We start from the raw sequence: 23,055 nt of genomic DNA on the forward strand, positions 1-23,055 counted from the left end.
TCTACTAGTGATAATCTGGGTCTGTTGAAACAGATGATCTGTGGGTGTCACGCTTCAGAAAGCACAGCAGATGTTCTATGCCAAAACTTCACCAATACTGGGCATGAAATATTATTAGCATAGTGCTTCCATGGAGTGAATCACATTTTCAGGAATTCAGCAGACATCCACAGAGCTCTTGCAATAGCTACCTAAATTAATAAGAAGAGCATGGAAGGCAGAATTAATGCTTTAAGACGATTATATTCACAAAGCAAAATATGTCAGAGTTGGGAGAAACCTTACAAGATTTTGGCAATGCTCACTTATCAACACAATATTCCTCCCTGCTAATCCCTCTGTGTCTTTAACTTCTTAAATCTCTCCTCATAAGCATCAAGTAGTTTATTCTTTTGCCAAATCCTTTTCACCAAATATATTACTAGCCCCTCATGGAAAAGGACAGATCATAAACTAAGGAGAAGATAACACTTGCTCTCACCCTTTCAAATGCCCAAGAAGTCATTTCCCATTTTTAATTTTAGATTCATAGTCCCTGTCTCTCTTTTCTCTATTTGAAATAAAGCTCTTTCTTTATCTTGTATAAATGTGTCTGCTATTCACATAACGCCAATAAGATCTTTTTCATTCATGCAAATTAAATGTTTGTGGTTGCTTAGTTTGTTATAATGTCTTTCTCCTTTCACTGCTTTCCCTCCTTTGTGCTTTCTGCAGCTTTGGACATCCTTTCAGTTTCAAGGAACTGAAAACTTCTTTCAGTGTTTCAGTGATTTTACCAGTCCTGCAGAGAAGTAAATAGTCCTATAGTGTTTACAGGACACCCCTATAGTGCTATAGGATTGATGGACCTGTGTAAATTAAGGGGCTTCCAGTTCACATATCTTTGTACACAACTTCTTCTTGTTTTACAAATTCCTGACTAATTCAGTTTTGCTGGTGAGACAGACAAGTTTCTCACAGCTTCACTTCCTGCTGTACATTAATTGTGCAATTTCTGCATCAGGTTCAAAAATAGGATTAAAAAACATGCAGATAGGAGTTTGACACGGCTGCCATATCTTAAGCAAAATCTTAAAACACATAGCTGAATTGCATATCGGACAAGACAATGCCAGTTCTAAGTGATAATCTTAAACAAGAGTGGCAAATTATTAATAAGGCAAAGCAGGAAAACAAAGCATGACTAACTGGTATTGTCTCAGGTAAATTAGGGACTATGGTGTCATTTTGGTGTGTGAGGTTTGCAGATATCTTTTCATGGAGCAACCTAGACAATCACAGACTCTCTGCTTAAAAATGTTTTCATGGTTACACCACTGCACTTGAGGACTTTCTTTAGAAAAAAGACCAAGGATAAATTCAATCACACCCAAGCTCCTTATTTATTGCTTAAAGACTCTTGAGCTTGCAATGATGAGAAACTAGATCTTGGAAACCTTTTTACAATGTTTTTGATTATGCTTTATGTATGTTAATTAGCTTAGACTCTGTTCTAGTGCCACACAACTAAATCTCAACCTGTCATTTTTGATTTTATAACATGCTTAATGGAACTGGTAAAAAAACCACTTTTCAATCAATAAAATAATAATTTACGGTATGTATATAGGGTCTCAGATAACTTTACCAGGAAATGTGCTTATTTCACTCACAATCAGAAGTCAGTCATCCCTAAGGGAAATGATGCAGCCATTACCATTAACACTGCCTTATAACTCACAAGATGGATAGATGCACACAGGTTGCATTTCCAGCCAAAGACCCTTAGGCAAAAGAACACAACTAGCAAAATCACAGGGAATGTTAATAGTTGAGAGAGCAGATATTTTGATGATATCACCACAAAAAAAAATGCAATGAAGATTCACAAAATCACAGGATCATCTTGATTGGAAAAAGATTGCCAAAATCAAGTCCAGCCATAAATCTAATACTGCCAAGCCCCACTAAATCATGTTCCTAAGTATTGCATCTACATAGTTTTCATGTCATCCCAAAAGAAAAGGACATCTGTCAAGTATTATCTGAAAAACAGCACCTTTGATAACATATTGTTATCTAAAACCATGCCAGGGCATTGCAGATCTCAACAGAGATTGTGAGAAAAAACAGTCAAGTAAATACAAGGTGAAATGCTCTAAGTGTGCCAAGTCACCTGCCCAAGCTTCCTTATTTAAAATTCTCATTATTCCTCAGAACATTGCAAAGTATAGTAAAATAAAGTCTTTCTGCAACAGCTTGTGGGGTTTTTTTTTAATACCCAGGCAGCAAAAGAATGTATAAAGTACATTGCTATTTAACTGGGATAGAATAGTGCGTGCTTTTACTATTGCTGATATTGAGTAATCCCAATCACTTGGCTTTTTCCCCTAACACCAGTATTGAAGCTGGTGATCTATCCAGTTCATTCCTAATGCAGTGGAAATGCTGAGTGGAAATCTTACCTTACACACATAGTCTTATAAAGATAAGAGAAAAATCTTGAATTCAGGAAAAATCTCCTTAGGCCAGTCAAATTGATAAATTATGAGAGTAGCTATGATGATATATGCCAGCACAGTGCTTGCTACTGCTAATAATTTTGTTGTAGTATTTTCAAAAAAATCAGTCACAATACTATTAGCAATTAACTGCAAATATTAATTAAAGAAAAAAAGTCATGGCAGCAGTGACCTCTCCAGACTGGCAGGGAAGAAGCAGAGATACTGGTGGAGCTCTCATCCTCTGGAGCTGTGACTATGCATGGAAGATGACTTACAGAGAGAAAAATTGAATAATCACAGACAAAGAAAAGTGGTGGGTTTCCTAATGAGGATATAATAATTTACAGGTACTGTAATTTTCACTACAAACATCAGAAACACCTTTTCAAACAATTTTACAAAACCAAGTATGAGCATGTGGGAGAGTAGACTATTAATTAGAGTCTATTTCTCCATATGTGGGACCCTAAACATAAAGTGATGGAAGATTAGCACCCTGTACCTCTCATCCACATTATAAATTCTTGCATAACTGAGAAGACTAGCACTCTGCAACTGAATTTCCTTTTTAACCTTTTCTACAATCCTGTGATTCTGATTCAATCTAGATGGCAATATGTTCCATTATGTCACGTGCTGGGCTTTGTACAGCAAAGCCAGAAACTATTTATTTGTTATCTGTAGTAAAATCAAAACTGTACAAGCATGTCTGGATTTTTGTGGGACAACAAATAAACAAAACAAGACTGCGAAGCCCTAGTTAGACAGTTTTTTGAAAATCAAGAAGCTTTGGTGGAGGTGAAACTAGGGCGTTTACTTGCAATTAATCCCTTTTCAGAGCAGAAAACAATTTTATTCCCTAACCTTGAAAACAAAAAAATTCACTATTAGGAAATCTTACAAAACAATTTATAGATAGTAAGTACCAACACTAGCAGTGTCTTAGTTTAACAACCTGAGATAGAAGATTTATTTTAAACTCAGCATTGGTTACATTATTTCCAATCTTTTTAGTTATATGTCCTCAAGAAAATGTGATAGATGACACACTCTATTATTTGGCCTTATGTTCAATAAATTGCTCTCATTGCACTATCATCTCTGCAAGCACAGGTAGCAAGCACTGTAGGTGTGTAAGGTGCAGGTACACAGGAAGTTTTGTGACACAGAAGTCAATGCCTTGCACCAAAGTCATGAGCCATTTGTCCTCATGCCCCTCCATCCCAACATTGCCTCTACCTTGCCTGGGCGATCAGCATCCCAGGACGGGAGGCACCAAGCTGAGACACTGGTTTTGTTTGGATTCAGATTCCTTCCTCAGAAGTGAAATTAAGGCAACCAGATTGTAGCAATTTTTTCCCCCTTCTTTTCTCATTAGCTCCCTGAATGATTCTACTTTGCTTAACAACTGGCATACCTGCACAAACTGCGCTCCAGGGACGGACCCGTGTGCGTGCAGTACTCACCACCTTAGGATCTCAGATCCAAATGCTGCCATAGGACAAATAGTTCGTAACAAGATAACCAAACATCTGTAACTCTCCTGGAGGTGGTTTCTACCAAAATGTCAGTGTCTATGAAGGACAGTTACGTTTATCTAGGATATGCATTGTAGGGCAGGAAAACACATCTGTAACAAATCCTTGACAGAACGGGGATATGTCACAACTACTGCAATTTTAGCTTCAATTAATAAGCCAACTTCTCAGATGAAAACCCATCTTTTAAAAACAAACTTTCTCCCTCCACACACAAAATGGCCACTCATCATTACAAGCACTTGAAAGCACTTCTGCCTCCAAATTCATTTGCACTGAAATGCACGGCCCTCATCATGGCCAGCACTGTGAAAGATGCTGATCGGATGGAGAGCAGAGTCACTGAGCAGAAATGACACTGGGCAATTTCTTGTCTCTAGGCTTATGCTCACTCCATGGTACTCACCCTGTATCTCTAAACCAGAAAAGCCCATTAAGAGTTATCAACCACCATCAAGGTGGTGTTTATTTTCATCACCTCTAGGCTACCTCAGTCCTTTCCTCTCTACAGCTACCAGCACACAGTCCAGCCCACAGACCACATGACCTGTTAAGAGAAACACGTATCACAACGTGAAGGTCTAGGAGAGATTTCATTCATTAGATTCAGGATTTTTTTCATCACTTCAGATTCTTTTCCTGTGCTTTCACTGTTTCAAAATGGGATTTTTTCAGTGGTTTTTAAAATTTATTTGGGTAAAAGAAGGTTTATATAACAAAACAATATACTCTCAGATGATCTATCAAATATAATCAAAAAATTTGGCCTTAGACTAAAACATTCAATAAGTCATGAAAACTAAAAAATCATACCAGATGGCAAGTCGACTGAAGGAAATTCAAACAACTTGGATTTGTAAACAGAGTGGAAATGGAAGTCATCCTGAAATAGTAAATAATTGCCCATATTACATCAGGAAAAATTAATCCATCTCATGAGCATTAAACAGACAATTCCGAAGGTTATTGTCACCCAACACATACCCCAGAGAACATGCAAGTTGCAAGGCACCCTTACTGTGCATTCTTCTTTTCCCAACTGCAATGTGATGGCAAATGCCACATTTAATCACCTTTTATATCTGAGTACCTCAAACACAGTGGCTGAGCACACAGAGCTAGGCTCCCAGAGCTGCTCAGGGAGAGTCAATGAAAGTGCCAGGAGCTGCTGAACTGGAGTCAGGGATGAACCAGGAGGAGAGTGATGCAATAAACCCAGAGCAGGGAGTGCCAGGGAAGGGGACTGGGCACTCATGGGCTCCAAGGGACCCTCCTCTAATGCTGCAGTGCTCCACAGCCAAGAGCTACAGAGCACACACATATAGATACATCACTGTCTAATTTTTGCAGGTCTGCTTTTGTCTGTGAAGATGGAGTCTCACATTTGAGGTAAATGAATTGGAAATGAGGGGATGCCCTTTGGTCCCACAGCCTTATCCCTGTACCCATGGATGACTGCACTCAAAAAAACACAGCAGGGCTACTGTAAATTCTACTTACATCCGAAGTGTAGTTTTCATCTGGTTCAATAAGGTAAGTATGATTTCCATCATAGAACATCCCACTGTCAAGAGCAGGAAATGTAAATACAGATTTAATAAACAAACACTAGTACGACATGGAAGTAACTTCTGAAAGTTAATATACTTTAAAAATTTAAATATTTGGGAAAGGAAGAGTTTAAAATGGTTTCAGGAACTGAATGCAATTCTGGATCAATCTTTCTGTTTCTTCACTTCAGAAAGAAAGATTTTCTCCTGTGGTGAAGCAGATTCTTCTTTCTTCCACAAACCTTCTCTACAACACATATAAACACAAAATGGACTAATTTAACCACCTGAAAATCCAGTTCAAAGCCCCCATTCCCATGCAGGAGATAGCTACCTGCAACAGATAAATAAGGAACCTGTCTTCAGGAACATGTTTTTGGAACAGATGCATAGCTTTCCCCAAATAAAAAAATATTTAATTGCATTGAACTACCCTTAGGTTTTAATGGGGTTTTTTTTAATTAACTCTTTCCTCAGCATTTCATTTACATAAAGTGTTGATACAACTATTACTCTGTAAGATCAGAAAAACAAATATTATTTATTATATAAATACATTCTGATCTTCAACCAAACCAGAATATTTTTAAGTAACTTTTTCTTTACTGCAGTGGCATACGCACATGGGTGGGATTAGGCTGTATTTGCATGTCCCTTTCAAAGGGTCACTACTAAGGTGTTTAAGCTTGGCCCTAAATATGAGCTGTGAATTCAAATTTGGCACATAGCCCACAACAACAACAGCATGAAAGTGAGATTATTTATTTACTTACACTACTGTTAAAAACCCCCAAACAAACAGGAATTATAAGCAACAAAAGCAGATCCTTTTCTTTTTTCTTATGCAACTTTTTTTTTTAATCAGCAAAATTGACATTCACAGAAGTAACCTGGGTTACTGACTGTAGAACATACATCAAGTATGAGCATGACTGCAATGTAAAGCTGCTTCACCTTTCAAATTACACATGCCTATTCTTTTGAAATAAATACTGTCTATACAGTTTAAGCAAAATATTCTAGCATCTGCTGGAGCTTCTTTGCTCAGAAATAAGATGAGATTGAAGAAGATCCTGTAGCTCTTTATCAGTCAAAATTTCCTTCCCTCTAATTGTAAATTTAGTTGAGCAGGGTCTGCAAGCTGAAGCACTGCCAGCAAAGAGCTTCTCGTGAGACCGCTGCTCCCAGCAGCACTGACCTCTGATCAAGTCACTCACCAGTGACAAGAGTAATAGTCACAGCTGACCTACAGACCTGACCTGCCCGCTCAAAGCATTCATGGCTCTTTTCCCACCAGCTACCACAGACCTACTGCGCTCTGAGTGAACCACACGCTCACGGGTGTGTTAAAGGGAAAGCAAAACATCTCAAAAGCCTGCGATTTGATGATGTGTATTCTTCAGACAATGACATTTGTAGCCGTGACTGTCGGATTCACAGCAGCGACGGCAGTTTTTGCATTCACCAGCAGCCGGCAGCAAGATCCCGGCCGTGCCCGCTGCCCGCGCCCGGCTCCCGGCTCCCGGCCCGGCTGCGAGGGGCGCTCAGCGCAGCCCACGGGCACCCCAGCGACCGCGGGGCTGGGCGCTCCAAGTCTTGTGGGGATAACTCACAGGAAACCGTGGTTACTGCATGTCCCACCGAAAACAAACAAAACAAAAACCCGAGCAAAATGGCTTGCTCGAAGTTAAGGTGGCAGAGATAGGTTTGTCGTTAGCCGAGTCATTAAGAAGACACCCGTCATTTCAGGTGTTCTGTCAGCCAGATGGGATCGATTTAACTAATAAAAGGAAGGACACAAAGCAGACATTGCTAAAAGAAGAACTGGTAACTTATGATTAAAAAACCCCCACATTTTTTCACATGTATGAATGATTCTGCTGTTACTAGCTGAGATCTAGAGGTACTAACATGCAAAAGAGGAGAATGGCATGACCTTTAGAAATATGAAGCTTGTTATTCTCTTAAAGGCATCTGTTCTGTCTTGTGTACTTGCTAAAATTCATGAAAACAAAGCTCCTGTCCCGCAGACCTTACAGAATACATCTCTGCCCAGCTACCCTTATTCCAGCAGGATACTCCAAAGTGTGGTTGAAGCTAAGGAGCTCTGATTGCCAGTGTGAGTTTCTAGTAATTACTTATCATTTAAAATCAGCTGTTTAGGAGCTAGTTGCAATGATGGAAATGCAGTGGCAGAGAATGTGAGTTTAATACAGCTCAGGAAACATTACTTTCTCATACTGGATGTTTGAAATACCAGCCCGATTATAGTGAGCTTGTGTCAAAGAACTCAGCTCAAACTTTATTATATCAGGGCAGGTGGGGTGGGGAAAGGAGACAGGGAGATATCTTTCAAGAGAGCTGAATTACACAATGAAAAAAATGCATCATCTCTCATGTAACTTTAGAAGGAACCAATTTGGATATCAGGCCAGTGAAGAATACAGAGTAGCAGAACAGTCAGTTTTAAGCATAAACTCACAGAAAGAGGGCAGGGAAAGACATATGCAGGCTCTCCTTTGTTCCTGCTTTTTCTCCTAGGAGTTAGCAGGGGCCAAGACCTAATGGATCACTGCTAATGGAAGCCATGTAGTGCCTCAGGATGCATTAGGAAGCTACTATTTTTAGGCCCACAGTCCATGCTTCAAACTGGGTTCAAGTTTCTTGAGCTGCACAGCTGTAAATCAGACAAGTGCAAGGATGGCAAGTCTTCTGCATGCATTCTCCCCTTCATAACAAAGAAAAACGCTACTCAAATAAAATACCTATATGACTGATACCAGAACTACAGAATAATTGCACATAGGCAATAGGCAGAAGAAGATTTCCATCAGCTAAACCCTGCTTCCACAGAAAAAGGTAAAGCTGTGAACTCCACACAGGCTCACTTGGTGCCCTGGCTTTTCAAGCTGATGTCAGTATTAGTAGTGCTGAGATCCTGTAATTCCCAGATGTGACAGGCACTTGGTTGATCTGAAAATCTGACTAGCATCATTCAATAGTGCCAAAAGTAGACAGGTCCAAAAGCTGTACAATCCATACACAGCTTCATGTAACCTTCACTTGACAGAGGATTTATTTATAAGTGAAATTATGTACTTCAAATAAAAATTTTTGCACCCTCATACCTTTTCCTCTAGATTTTTCAAGATTTTACTATATGCAAGGTATTACCCCATACACAGAGGTTAAGGCCAGAAATTCTGTTAACAAAAATAGATAATGCAAGATAAATTCTAACATGACATTTCCTTCGTAAATATTTTAGAAAAGAAATAAAGTATACATCATTATAGCAACAAGAAAAGAACACAATTTCCAAGTAATTAATTGGCATTGTTTTTATTTTTGTAGAATAGGATGTTTTCAGCTACTTCTACTCTGCCATCTCTATAATAAGTTATCTTAAAACAATACCTGGCCACTGCCATTAGTTCTGAGTTTAGAAAAAAAAAGTAAGTTCTGAAGATTTTTGATTACTTAATATTGGTGACAAAGTAGCAGGAAAATAAACAGCACTTATTTTACTATATACATGTATTATTTTACTATAAACAACTTGATTTGGTCTAAAAGAGTGATAAACAAAGGTCAGTAAAAACAAAACAGCAGACTTACTGTAATCCATGGCATGTTGACAAGGCAACAAATGATAGAGAATTTCCTCGAATTTTTCCCTGATAATAGCAATGTTCTCCTCCCTGAAATTGGAAATTGAGACTGTAAATCCATGGGACATTCCACAGCATCACACTTCATCCTGTCAAATACTGCTTTTTCATAAACACTTTCCCAAGCCATTGACATGGCACCAAGAACTGACTATCACTCACGTGGATGTTCATCCCATCTTCTTTGAGCCTTGGTTTGGTACTTAGATAAACACCATCATCTTGACACTGTACACCAAATGGTGTATTTCACAATTTCAGTGTGAATCCCTGACATCCTGAGAGGGATTTCAGTGACAAATTACTCCAGAAGTGCTCATCTTTCTTCACTGACTAGAAAAAGAGTTGGAAGCAGGGGGCTTAGACTCCACATCTGCTCTGCACATGACTACATCAGACAGGATGAACTCTGCTCTGAGGGTAAGGCAATTTCCTTCTTCTAAGTAGAAAGGTATGCTAACAAAATAATATTAATGCTTGATTGAAAAAAAAAGACTAAAGCAGAAGAAGTCACTAGCACTCCAAAGCTAATGGAACCTCCAAGAATAACTAAGTAGTAAAGGAATACAATGAAAATGAATATTTGCCTCTCCTCTTCCGCAAATAAAATGTATACCTTTCTAATAAAATCCAGCTGACTCTACTTAAAAAAAATCCAGCCTGGTTTCACTGTAGTAGGGCTTTCACTGATAAGACCTACTACACATGCGATAAATTTATTCAGTATTGCACAATATCAATATTTGTATGTGAAATTAGAAAAACAATTCAAACATCCCTTAAATTCTCACTGACATCCACTCTTCAGAATAACTTACCTATTAGTGTCTCACCAAATTCAGCTATGCTGTAATGCACTAGCATTGGTTAAAGGACTATGAAGGAGATTTTCAGTACCTTTCTTTTTTAATCGCATTTATTTGCAAATACTTCTTCCAGAAAATGAATGAATAATCTACCCAGCCTAATGTACCCAGCCCTGTGAATATTTATGTTCATTTACCAGAGGGAGGGAAAGGCATTACAATTACAGCTGTTTCAGAAGCCAGCAGTCACTTGCATGATGCATAGCACAGTCATTTTACACATCTGACATTAAATGCTTTTGGATTTTATTTTTCAAATACCAAAAAGAAAATTAATCGAGATCAGGGTAAAGGAAAGAAAATATGTAGGCTATGTTGGTAGTTCTGTGTTTTGATCAGGAGACCCTGTTCTGTTTTCTACAAGATGTGGAAACTATTGTTGAAAGCAGCTACAATCCATGGGTGCCTCTGGTTTGAGGGGCACTCCTTAAAGAGTACAGGAGCCTGTTTGTAAGAGCACAGCTGCTCACAGGGAAACAGCCTTGATCTCAGCCTGCTCAAAGGAAGTCCTTCACCACCCTGCCCTGCAGAGTAGCCCCCACGCTGCCCACCATGGGCACCCCTCTGCTCAGATGTCTGAAGGGAAACTGGTGCCCCCAGGCAGTGTTTGACTCCTTGTCTCACACTGGTGAGAAGCTCTGGGGCGTACTCAACCCAGGCTACACCAAGGTGTGTCTGACAGCAGGTGTAGGACCCATCACCCCTGGGCCAGCATTTCTTATGACTATCCAGAACTTGGGACACAGATCAAGTATCAGTGAAAAGAAGATTGTTTCAATTTCTGCTTTGCACTCATGTGCATTTTAGCCACCAATATCCTAAGTTAATTTGATTTCAGAGAGACTATACCCTTCTTTGTCTTTCCTGAAATCTTGGCTCATTTTCTCCATTTTTATCCTCTTTTTCTCCACCTATTTATTTCCTATATCTTAGCTACTTTAAGCTCTCTTGACTTGAAATTTTCTTTCAGTCGGTAGGGTGTCCTCCACTACAGGATCATTGAACTGCTCAAGGCTTTCAGATCCTTTTAGAATATATGAATAAGAAGTAAACAAAGAGAGACTCCAGTTAGCAAATAACAAAGCTAAAAATCAAACTATATGGATGATCTAAAATCTTATGAGAAATAAAATACTCTCTAAAAAGAATTCTTGAAGTAGTATTCCTGTAAAAGATACAACTTGAATAAGTGCATGGATATGGAAATAATACTGAAAAGACCATCAGTAGGGAGTTGTACAGGCTTCTAGCTGTGGAAGGAATTTAGAGTAATTACACAAATTGGTTTGTTCTCAGAAAATGTAGTTAATATGTACCAGAAATAGAATCTCAGGCTCCATTAGTTTGCAAAACCATGTCTTTTCAACCAGGAGGAACATTTTTTCACACTAAGAATCCAGACTGTGGCTCAAAAGTGTGTTTCCATCTTTCAAATGAGAATGAAATAAATGTCCCATGACAGTACCTCCAAATTAATTTATTCTGTAATAAATCCATGGGAAAAAAATTATGTATACAGATCTAGAAAAGAAAAGTATAACAAAACCAACTCTAAATTCTTGTCTGGGAAAAATACAGTTGAGATAGACAAATTCTACTCTATTTAGGCAAATCAATTCAACTCAACGATCTACTAGAGTTCGTGGTAATTCTGGTGGAGATAGAAACACAACTCTGATCTCAGTCTCAGGGACCAGTTCTTACCACTACAAAACATTCCTTTCTATATGCTAACATCCAGGAAGTGTTTTTTATTTATGTACTTATGTTCCTATCATTATAACATAAGTTACTGCAAACCAGTTAAGAAAATTAAGCTAAAAAAATTATTTCACTCCTTTAAATGAAGATAGTTTTTTCCCAAGTACTTGATGCAGGCAATTATCTGAGGTGCTTAAAGCATGGTGCTAATAACACCAAGGTTCTGGGATTGACCACTGTATGGGTACTTAAAGCCAGAAATTCTGAGAATTGAAGTGTTCAGGAAACCACTGGATGTGGCACTCAGTGTCATGGTTTAGTTGGCATGGTGGTGTTTGGTCAAAGGTTGGACTTAAAGAACTTGGAAGTAATTTCCAACCTTAATGAGTCTGTGATGCTGTGGTTCAGTACTGAGAGTCAGGACACATGAAGGCACTCTACAGGGTGGGTTTTTTCAAGCACATGTAATTTTGGGCAAGAAGTTTACTGTTGTTGCTTCACTATAGTGCTGAGGCTGAAATTGTGCTGGCTTTGACATGTACTAAACCTGTTTGATAGTAGGTGGGGCCATAAACTGCACTGTATTAGAGGAGAAATCACAGTATGTGAGAGACCTAAGACCACCAAACATTAAATATGATCATCGTATCTATCTTGTTCTACTCTGCTCTTGGAAATACTTCCTGAAGGACTGGGGTTGCCTCACTTGTCTATTGGTATCTTCAGCAAGCTGAAAAAAAAAAAAAATCTTCATTTTTTTCCTAAAAATATTCTGGTTCCATATGATAACTAAGACTTCCCTTAAGAGCTGAAATTAGCACCAACTACAGTTCAGTCCAGAACATCAAGGGTCCTTTGCGAAGAGCTATTGGCTTCCTGTAGCTAACAGAGCCTCTCTCTGTTCTCTCAAAAGCAGTAATTGCCCATCTCAGCAAATCAAACCTCCACACTGGCCTTTGCCAGCTACTGGGGAATGGTTCAGTGGAAGATGAGAGGAAATCAGACTGCTCTTCAACATATGCCAGCCATAAGTCCAAGCAGCACATTTACCCACTTCTGCTCTAAAATTGAACTTGGTCACTCTAGAGTCTGGGTGAAAATTAGGCTAAATGTCATCTCCTATGAGACAAGGTCAGCCTGGTGACAGCAGCTGTGACACAAACCTGCAACACACATTTGCCTGCAAGGCAAATTTTCTGCCAATGCCCGCAGCACTCTTGTCTATTTCCTTGGATCAGTAAGTTATTCTTCCTGCATGAACCTTGTCGACATGAGGGACAACCTACTGGTGATGTCCGAGGGCAGTACAGAAAACAGAGATTTTTAACAAGAAGTTTATTCATTTGGAGAGATAAAAATGTAATAACATCCTACCAAAAAAAAAACCCCACCAGTATGACCCCAGGGTCAATTAAAACAAGTTAATCATTATTATAGTTGTCAATTCATAAGATAGCCTTCATCTTGATGCTTAAGTTGGATAATTCTAGAAAAATCCTGAATTAGGGCTATTTACCTTGTGAATAGCTACAGTTCATCTCTAACCAGATGCAACCCTTTTGCCTATGTCAGTACAAGTCTTCTTGCAACCTGTTGGGTACGTAGCGTGGCAAAGATACCAAAAAATAGTAAGACACAGACGTCAGCAATGCAAATAAAATCTGTTCCCATTTTTATTCTTTAAGATAGTTTGTCCCTGCTTTGAGAGGCATCAGCTGCTGCACAGACACAAAAGAGATGAAAAACACATTACCCAGTACTCATAGTAAAGGGTGAAATAAGTAAAGCAAAAGAACAGCCCCGACAGTCATTAATGGGGGCAGTTCACTCTTCTCTGCAGTCACAGTGCAGAAAGCATCTGCTGACCATACACTGGCAGGGTTTGTTATTTGTCTCAGAGACACTATGACCTTCCCAGGGGAGGAAAATAAGGATGCACATTCATCTGCTTTCTGCATTGGATATCCAAGTAAGCCACTTTTCTGCAATTAGGAGAGGTGATGGCCAGTAAAATGCATGCAACAGTCAGGCACTGACCTTAAAATTAATACCTTCCTTCTCCTACATATTCCTATTTTAACACTCTTTAATCCACAGGAAAGGAGATGGCTGGTTTAATTCAAATCCTAGTAACATATCTCCCTCTCTCCTTGCAGCAAAAAGTTCCCAAAAGGCCAGCTAAGGCTCAAGCCACCATTCTGTGAGTGCTAGATAATGATGAGCTGCCAGATAATGATAAGCTGTTTAAAGGGCTACCCATTGTAGGACAGTTACAAAAATACATAACTAAGGTTGCACGATCAACAGCAAAAGGAAAAGAAAATGCACCTTTGCCTGCTGACTTCTATGGCAGAAAACAGCGTGTTATGAATGGGTTTCTATTAGTAAATAGAAGAGTCAAAATGGCATTTTGACCTGTGTAACTGCAATGAGAGAAAACATCTTTTAATTGGCATGTACTTCAGCAATTGGCAGGGGCCCTGCTGTGCTGAGCCCTGAGTTCAGCTCTTACTCAGCTCAGTAACAACGCCAGGGACCTGGCACCACCTCTTTGCAGAGCAGTTTCTGGACTGCAGTCTCCTTAAAGCCAAATGTTCTGAAACTGTAAACGGTGCTCCCCCTTTGTAGGAGGATGGCTCTCACATGTGCTCATATAGCTCAGAGCCGACACACTGCAGTGACATTAGATGATAGAGCTGTTTCTGAAATCAGAGATATGGATTCCAAAATTAGGAGAAGGCACAGCCTCTTCTAAGCCTCTCCACAAAATGCCCATGTTTAAAGACTGTTGGCAGCACTCTTAACAAACAGAGACACACGTGTATGTGACAGGATCCTGCACGCAGGCGACTGGCTCCAACTGCCATCAGTGACTCACAGCAGGAGCCTTCAGCAGATGGCACAAGATATCAGCCCAGCTCCCCAGTTCAGAGGCCAAATGAGGGCTGTGTTTACTGCCCAGTAGCTATGAGAGAAGATGCCCCACAAAACACTGCAGGGTGTGGACAGAGAGCTCATGCCAACGCAACACCATCTGCTCTGGAAGCTGCCTTGGCATCTGCTTGGAAAACAGACTCTTGACTTGCCTTGACTTACCTTAGTGTTAGGGAAAATTATTTTTTATTATCAGCTGCCAGGCAAAGATGAGGCAGAGGAGAAAAGGTTAGCTCTTCCTGCCTACTCTGCTGCTGTCTTTAAGACAGCTCTTGTAGCAGTGGCTAGTGTCTCTCAGTTGTGGCATACCAGTCATTTAAATGATAGTCATTTTGACCCACTCCTGCGTTCCTGTTCCAAGGAGATGGAAGCAAACATTTTAAGGGACAGTATGAAAATTCCTTGTCATCTACGCATTGTAATCTGCCACATCAGCTCATCAGCTTACCCTGAGTCTGAAGCCAAGGTGTAAGAATGTGATTTACAAGATTACTATAAACACAACACCTACATGGATATCAATCAGTCAGCAGGACAAAAAGTTCTGAGGAAAATAGAAAACAATACAACTCTGAATATCTTATTGGCTCATTACTTCTGAATGACAGAACTTTCTCTCTAAGTGAAAATTCGCAGAGCTTGAGGCTGTGTCTAGAAACATTAACCCACTGTTTATAATACAGGGCCAGTTTGGTATCCATAGGGAACAACAGACATGTCTAGGCAAAGCTACTTACAGAAGTCAAGATGAAGAAAGTAAAGATGTCAAGCTAAAGCACACTGCATGGAAGCACTCCCTCAGAAGTACAGCGGCTTCTGTTTGCTTAGTTTAATTCCCCCTCAAAGGGATTAAGTTAAATCCAAAAATATACTTTTATTTTTTAATAAAGGCATCTACAAAGTGATTTGATGTTCTTTAATGTTATGGCAGTAATTAATTTCTCTTAGCCATACTCAGTCCTCATACGGTCTGAGATTACAGAACACTTGGTTGCTTCCACTCTCTGGCTATGGATGCCATGGGTTGTCACAGCTCATGGAAAATAACTCATGAGGTGCACAAAGTCAGACAAGATTTTTCTGCAAGTCCAAGCTGTTCTCCTTCTGGAACAAGACAAAACTGCAGCAGAGCACTCGAGAGGTGACTCCTGATGGTCACACAGTCGCTTGACTTGTCACTTCAGCAGAGCCACCCACTATCACTGGGGTCCACACCCACAGTGAAATGGACTTTTTAATGTACAGTGAAATGTACTTTTTAAGCTCTGGAAGACTTCCACTTTCTGACATTTTTACCCTGCAGGACTAGTTAAACCCACGGGATTTTTAATTTTTTGTTTTTTACGTCACAAAGAAAAGGGAGACAAGATAATTAAACCTGCAAAATCCCATATGAATCATGATCTGGGATTCATTCTAGTGTAGTATATTCAAAACCATGACCTGGGAATGACTCCTAATATGGAAAGCTATTACTTTTAATTTTCTTGTCCTTGGTAGCAGAATGGATGTAAAAAGTAAGCTGGTAATAACAGGGAGATAATCAGATATTTAAAAAATCTACTGTAAATGTACATTAAAAGTGCCAGCCTGTAGGATCCTTAGGTCAAGTAAATGCACTATATATGAGGGCTGATTATCTTGCCCTGGTATCCTGTAAAGGACACTATGTTTTCTAAACCCCAAATGGCTTGCTTCAAGAATTCAAACAATGCTACAATAGGAAAGTGAGATGTATCTCAATGCCTATTGACTTAGTGTGACAGCATGACACTACTGGAAAAAAAAAAGATGCCCAGAGTAACTGAAAACACACAGAAATTAAAAAATTTTTTCAACTCTTCATCAAGACACATTAATTCCAGTCAAAACCTAGAAGAAGCAATTTGACCAGTATACTCTGGGATCAGTTTGCTTCCATTCTGCCATTCTGTTTCACTACTACACTCTAATCTTCCCCTTCTTGTGGAACTTTCAATTTATGACCTTTCATTGTACAATTAGTCCCTAGTCCCTAGTAGTTTCATAGTACAATTATACATTGTATAATTAGTCCCTAAGTGTAAGAAGTTGCCATTTGTTCTATCTGTTTTTTTATTTACTCCATGGGTCAAAAGATAGTTTTCCAGCTGATCTTTTTTTGCACTGTAATGCTTCTCAGTTTTGCACTGTTGGCAAATTTCATTGATATACACATACTTTTTTTTTACATAAGTCATTAATGAAAACATTTGATGAGAGCACTCTGAAGATCAACCTTGCAGGAATCCCCTGCTAAACTGTGTCAGACTTACAGACTCCCCATCAGCTCTTCTTCAGTTAGTTCAGATGGTTTACTGCTATCACTAAAAAATAGATTATGGCCTAGATTTGTTAGTAATTTGCCATGAGGCCAAAAGAGCTCTGTTGAGGGTGCAAGAGAGAGGAGATCTGACAATATTACAGAAACCTTTACTCAAAATCTTCTCTCTAACAAGATAGAGAGTGATTTTTCTGATAATAACAGCTTCTCTAATCTCTGGACGCAGCCAAAAAAACTCTGCCAGAAACAGGCATATATAATTCCTGCATTATTTATGATTTGCTCCTCTTCAGTTTTCATCAGCAGGTTGTGCAAGTTTCAGGTAGATGCACACAGAGCTCCCCACCAGCCCCAGGCTCCAGCCTCCCAGGGCTGAGTCTTCCTGCACTCCCACCCCATCCTCTGCCAGCCCAGCTGGCGCTCCACTATTCAGGAGAGAATGTAACCCCTGAAAGAAATGCCTGTTTAGCATACAGGCTTCCCTGGCAACTGAAACACCTTCCCCTTTGGTTAAAAAATGGTGAATTACCAAAACCTGAAGAATAATAAGAAATTCTTTTCAGTGGGTGCCCTAACTGGAAGATGATGCTTTACAGTTTTGTTATAAGACTGGAAACATAACAGTCAATTATTAAAATGACCTGCTCACTGTGAAGTGTTTCATCTGGCTGGATCACAAATTATTGTAGATTTATGATCAGTTCATACCTGTGAGATAACAACAAAATGTTGGAATGCTACTTGGATAAGGTCTCATCTAACACAGGCACAGGTGTGCACAGACACACACTGCCCTCGGTCTAGGGACTGCACCTTAACAACTGCTCGAGCAGACCAGATTTGAAGGAGAAAGTTTAACAGAAAAAGCAATATCTACCATATCAAGGGTACCCAGACTCCTCTGGTCTTTCAAGATTTTAATATTTTTCTCCCTTATGCCCCATTTTTCCTTAAAAAGGGCATTTAAAGAGCCCTTCAAATACACATCATGGCACACACTAGCCAAGGCTTTAAGCACAGCAAGGCAATGAAGAACAGTAATTTTCCCCCCTTGTGCAGAAGCATTAAAATAGCTGTAAGCTACAATAACAGTCATCTTGCACACGCGGCTAGTCAAAAAATAATGCACACAACATAATGACTATTTTTGCATGCTAACAGCTCTGCTTTGCTCTGCAGCATTAAAATGCATTTGCCCCAAACCCCCCATTGGCCAAACTACAATGGTGGCCCCTCTGCTGGAACACCCATAGATCAAGAGGCTGTGCTGGCCCCCCCAGCTGGACTGGGCAGCTCTGGGTACTCTGAAGCAAGCCCAGTGGGCACAGTCTGAGCTCTGCAGGGCCCAGCAGAAGGGCTCAGCACAGCCTGGGACACACAGACACACAGCCATCCTAACCCCCTGGCCAAAGCTCTTCTGTTAATGCTACAACAGAGAAAAGCAGTACCTAGCATTTGATATTGCTCCATTCATGTTGTTCAATGCCATCACAGGAACATGCTGCAAGGCTGAAGCAAAAAGCAGTAGTTTGTGCTGTAAGCACTCTCGCTGTAATTTTGTGCCCATAATGCACATGCTGTGTTTATACCACCACACTCCAGAATTTCAGACTTTAAGGACTGCCTATGAAATATAGTTCCTTCTATAGCCATATTTAAACATGCCATCAAAATTTTGGTATTTATCTACCTGTGCAAGTTTTCTGACTGAATTATTTTCACAGCTTAATCTTTTTCAGAAAGCAATTTCCTAAGAACTCATAGAAGTGTCCATTGTTTTGGGAGAATACAAGCAGAAACATTTATTTCTACACACTCTGAAGAGGAAAACTGAAACATTTTATTGAGAAAATACCACTGAATAGATATCAGTTGTTTCTTCTGAGGGTGAAAAATCCAGCAATGTGAATTACTCAGCACTATAGCTGGTTTTTGCCTTTCATCTCACTGACAGCATCAGTGACAGAATGACAACCAAAAAAGAGGGAGAAAGAGAGATAAAAGGACACACAGATATATTGCAATAACATTAGGGATACACAGGTTGAGTATTGATGTGCTATGAGCATAGGATGGTCTGGAATGACACAATCAGGAAAAGGCAATGCCAAGAAGGGTTTTTCTCTTTCTTATTAATTGATTATTCTCTTTGCTACCAAAGGGAATTTAGGCCAACACTCCTGCTTTCCTAGTAGAGACGTGATGTACAGTAAAGGAGGGTGTGGGGGGAAACACTGAAATAATTCAAACATCTAGCTCCTTCTGTTTTTCTTAGGCATTGCACACTGCTGCTGCCTTAATAAGAATGTCTTAGGTGCTGCCTAACTGTGCCAAATTAACAAGAAACATCTCCTCTGCAGCAGCTAAATGCTGGCACCCTGCAAAAACATTTTTAATATCTTTCACCTTCACGGTGGTCCAATGTAGTAATAATCGTGCAGAAATCAAATGTAATGTAATGTCTTCTTATGATAAAAAGGTATGTTAAACTGAGGACTCTTTTCACAGTAAAAATCCCTTTGCTATTAAAATGTGGTAATTTTTATGGTATAAACATTTCTCCCTTCCCCTGCCCCCCTCTCCTCCTTGAAGCATCCTCACTAATGGCAGAAGATCCGTAAGTATTTTACAGCACAGGAAGTTTTACTGGGAGGGAAGGAGAGGGGGAGGAGCGGCAAAAGTAGTTATCAACTCCACATCACACATGAGCCAAGGCAGGATCTGCTTCCCAGACACATTCCCAAACTGCTGCATGTAGGTACAGCTGCCTTCCCACCCTGCCTCAAAGCTCCTCCTTCTCCCGCACTGCTGATGGCACAACAGCAGCACTGAGGATTTGTGTGTCTGGGCAGAATTCGTGCCCAGAGAAATGCAAGGGGGAATGTGCATGGATTTTAAGATGCACCTCTCTGGTAAGAAGGCCAAGAACAGAGGAGGACATTTCGCTGTGTGAGCAGGCTGGCCCAAAGCCTGCAGCTGGCAGTGGATGGCAGATGGACAGTTTCTTTCTGGCACCATTTCTCCCACCAAAGCAGCAAGAGAGATGTTGCCAGGCTGCCTCTGTCTCTGCCTACAGCCCAAGAAAAACTGCACAGAGATGGGTGAAGAGCAGTATGTTGAAGCAACTGACAGAAACCTGTCTCCTTTCTGAAACACCTCTTCAGCTTCTGCTTTGGAATACGCTGCAGAGTGGAGTGCATATTTTGTGATTTATCCATAAGTTGCACCCTTTTACTAGCTGTTTTTAAATAAGTATCTAAGCACAATCCCTAAAATCCAATATAATAATTATGTTACCAGTTATGGTAAATTCCCTCAGTCATCAAAATCACCATCATGGAAATTTCTTATAGTTGCAATAAGATTTACATTTGATGTAAAACCAAAGCAATGAGATACTGTCAGGCTTTTCAGAAATTCTTCAACAGACAAACAAAGCTCTCAAATGAACTTACAGGTACTCTGGAAAATACTGATTGGTCAGAGGGAACCAGATTTATTTTTAAACAGCTATTGAGTACTGAAATCAGCCTCACCCAGTGTCTGGTATTAAAGTGTACTCGGTAGCCTGCACTTTTCAAAAAATCTTTTGGTATCTGAACTTTTATGAAAATGTTCCCATGTGTGTGGCCACCAGGCTCTTGTGACATTTTCCACAGCAGCTGCTTCCCTCCCTGCCAATCCCACACACTCAGATGCAACAAAACAAGCAAAAACCTTACATCCCCTTTCCTAGCATGCTTCCATAGGAGTGTGCCTGCAGAACTCCTGGAGCAGCGGGATTGAAGGGGCAGAGGAGCCCTCCTGTGCAGCCCAGCCACCCCTGCACCCCTGCCCGTGGTACAGGGCAGCGTGGGGAGGGAAACTCAGCCCTCCAGCAGCAAGCCCCCTCCTTGGTAGCACAGTCTTTGCAGCCCCTTTCACTCCCAGTTCAGCTCCCCTCAAGTGTCAGGCTCAGTGCAGCAAGGATGGTTCTCTACTTCAGGCAGATTGGAGAAGGCAGTGACAGCCAGCCCTGGAGGTAAACCCTGACCCTGGCTCAGCATCTAAATCAAGGGGGAATAATCTCTGGGACCCTGGAGGCTTGCAGCTGTTTCACCCAGACCCTGATCCTCCCATCACTTTCTCTTCAATTAAACAGTGCTTAGATATGAGGAGCAGCTGATTTCAAACATTTCCTTGCTTGATTAAGGCTTGCTCATCAGGAACAATTCAGTGACAGGGCTTGGATGGATTAACTTAACTAACTTGCATATATATCTTAATGCAGACAAATGGATTGTTTTTCTCTTATTAATATCAGCTATTATCTTTATTTCTGCTTTGACTCATATTCTGAACCTCAGTCAAGCAAGACTTCTTGACTGCAGAGCAGAGCTGACTGAGAAATTAGTCTTTACAATTTAATGGAACACGTATGTGTTTGCCTCAGTCTGATAATGTATGCAGACTATTATCTTGATAATAGTGGGAGAGAAGACTTCCTATTTTGCAAATGACAGAAGGGAATAAACCAAAGGAAACTTGCATCTTCAGCTATCCAGTGGATAAAGGACTGCTTTGCCCATCTCCATTTCCACTTCCACTTTCATGCTGCAGAGGTTAATGCATTTGTTTCAAAGTATTTCGATTATCTCAGATTTAATAAAACAATTTGGGTTATTTCCCTTAATAAACTGTAAACTTTGAACAAAACTTTACCTAATATTTACCTGATAGGCAAATTTACAGTTTCCATTTTGTAAAATATATAATAAATTTCTGAACACTCTATGCAATCTACCGTAATTGATACAAAAATTATAGCTGACATCTACAAAATAAGTCCTAAAAAACAGAGGGTCCTCAATAAGAATCTCCCATGTTGCATGCAAAGAACAAAACACTTCTGCAAAGGCTGTGGGACATTTCACACAAGACAACAGCAACAAATAGCATCTTGTAGTCACTATGCCAACAAACACACAGAGAAAAAAACACACAACTGGTGACTAGATATCTGGAAATATTATACAGTAAATATTGCTGTTCTCAAATTTACAAAGAAGCTCATAACCTACTAAACTTAGGGTTTGCTACAATGAGAAAATGCTAACTACCAAAATAAAAATATTTTCTTCAATAAGTATCAAAAGTGAAGTATATTTACCAGCAAAAAGAACTACTATGAATATATTTTTCATGGATACCATTTTGGTATAAACATTAATGTGCTAAATTTGACAATGGAATGTATTTGCCTTGTTTAAAGCCAAATGTTAGAAAACATGAAACATGCTTGCCTCAGAATAGTAAAACAAATCACTTGAAAAATCAGTTATGTCTCCTTTCACAAAAATATGTGAGTTTTCATGAACATCAAAAGCCAAGCAAATTTAAAAAGAGAAACATAAAAAGAAATTCTTACTTTAACTTCCACTGTCTTCCCACCTTGCTCGATATGCCTCTCAAGATATTCAGAAGACAGCAGGTCACTGCAGGAAGACAAAACAAAAGAACCGTAAGCCTTGTGCATGTGTTCTTGTACTCCTTCTCAGCAAGCACTGATCAACCATTTCCACTTGAAAAGGGCAAAACCTGCAGGATACTTTTCCTAAAACGTTCATAAAAATAATTGAAACAACCATGTCTGATGGAGTTACACAGTGCATGGGATATACTGATTTTAACAGCAGAAGGTGGGACAAGGAAAACTGAGGGGAGTTTCTTCATGGAAGCTCCAAAACCAACCACTGACACTGATTGTAACCCAAGAGACTCTTCTGTTTGCTGCTAAAAGCAAACAGCACAGAAGTTAGGTGAACTCCAAAAAAAGCAGAAGGATGGGACACCAGTTGGAATCTGAGGGGCAGGTGTCAAAGGACACAATGGGACAGCAATGACATCACCTTGTCAGACAGACGGACAAGGTGGGCTCAGCCCACCCTGCAGGGGCAGGCAAAGCCGTGGGCCAGGAGCTGCAGCCCAGCAGGCTCACAGCCCTGGGGTACACCTGCCCTGGGAGCCCTGC

General features: G+C 40.0%; 1 protein-coding gene across 1 annotated transcript in view; it reads right to left on the reverse strand.

Moving 5' to 3' along the window:
- The window catches only part of ADAM22 (ADAM metallopeptidase domain 22), a gene marked incomplete at its 5' end in the record, with an annotated part of 124,771 nt that overhangs the window by 43,978 nt on the left and 57,738 nt on the right, over positions 1 to 23,055 (reverse strand). Inside the window, 4 exons of the mRNA XM_084208368.1 lie at positions 4,835 to 4,904; positions 5,522 to 5,585; positions 9,190 to 9,272; positions 22,453 to 22,519. Coding sequence (XP_084064494.1) covers positions 4,835 to 4,904; positions 5,522 to 5,585; positions 9,190 to 9,272; positions 22,453 to 22,519 — 284 coding nt within the window. The remainder of the gene's footprint in view (positions 1 to 4,834; positions 4,905 to 5,521; positions 5,586 to 9,189; positions 9,273 to 22,452; positions 22,520 to 23,055) is intronic.

Source organism: Fringilla coelebs, assembly GCF_963513975.1.
Source record: "Fringilla coelebs genome assembly, chromosome: 1".
NCBI classification, from domain to species: domain Eukaryota; kingdom Metazoa; phylum Chordata; class Aves; order Passeriformes; family Fringillidae; genus Fringilla; species Fringilla coelebs.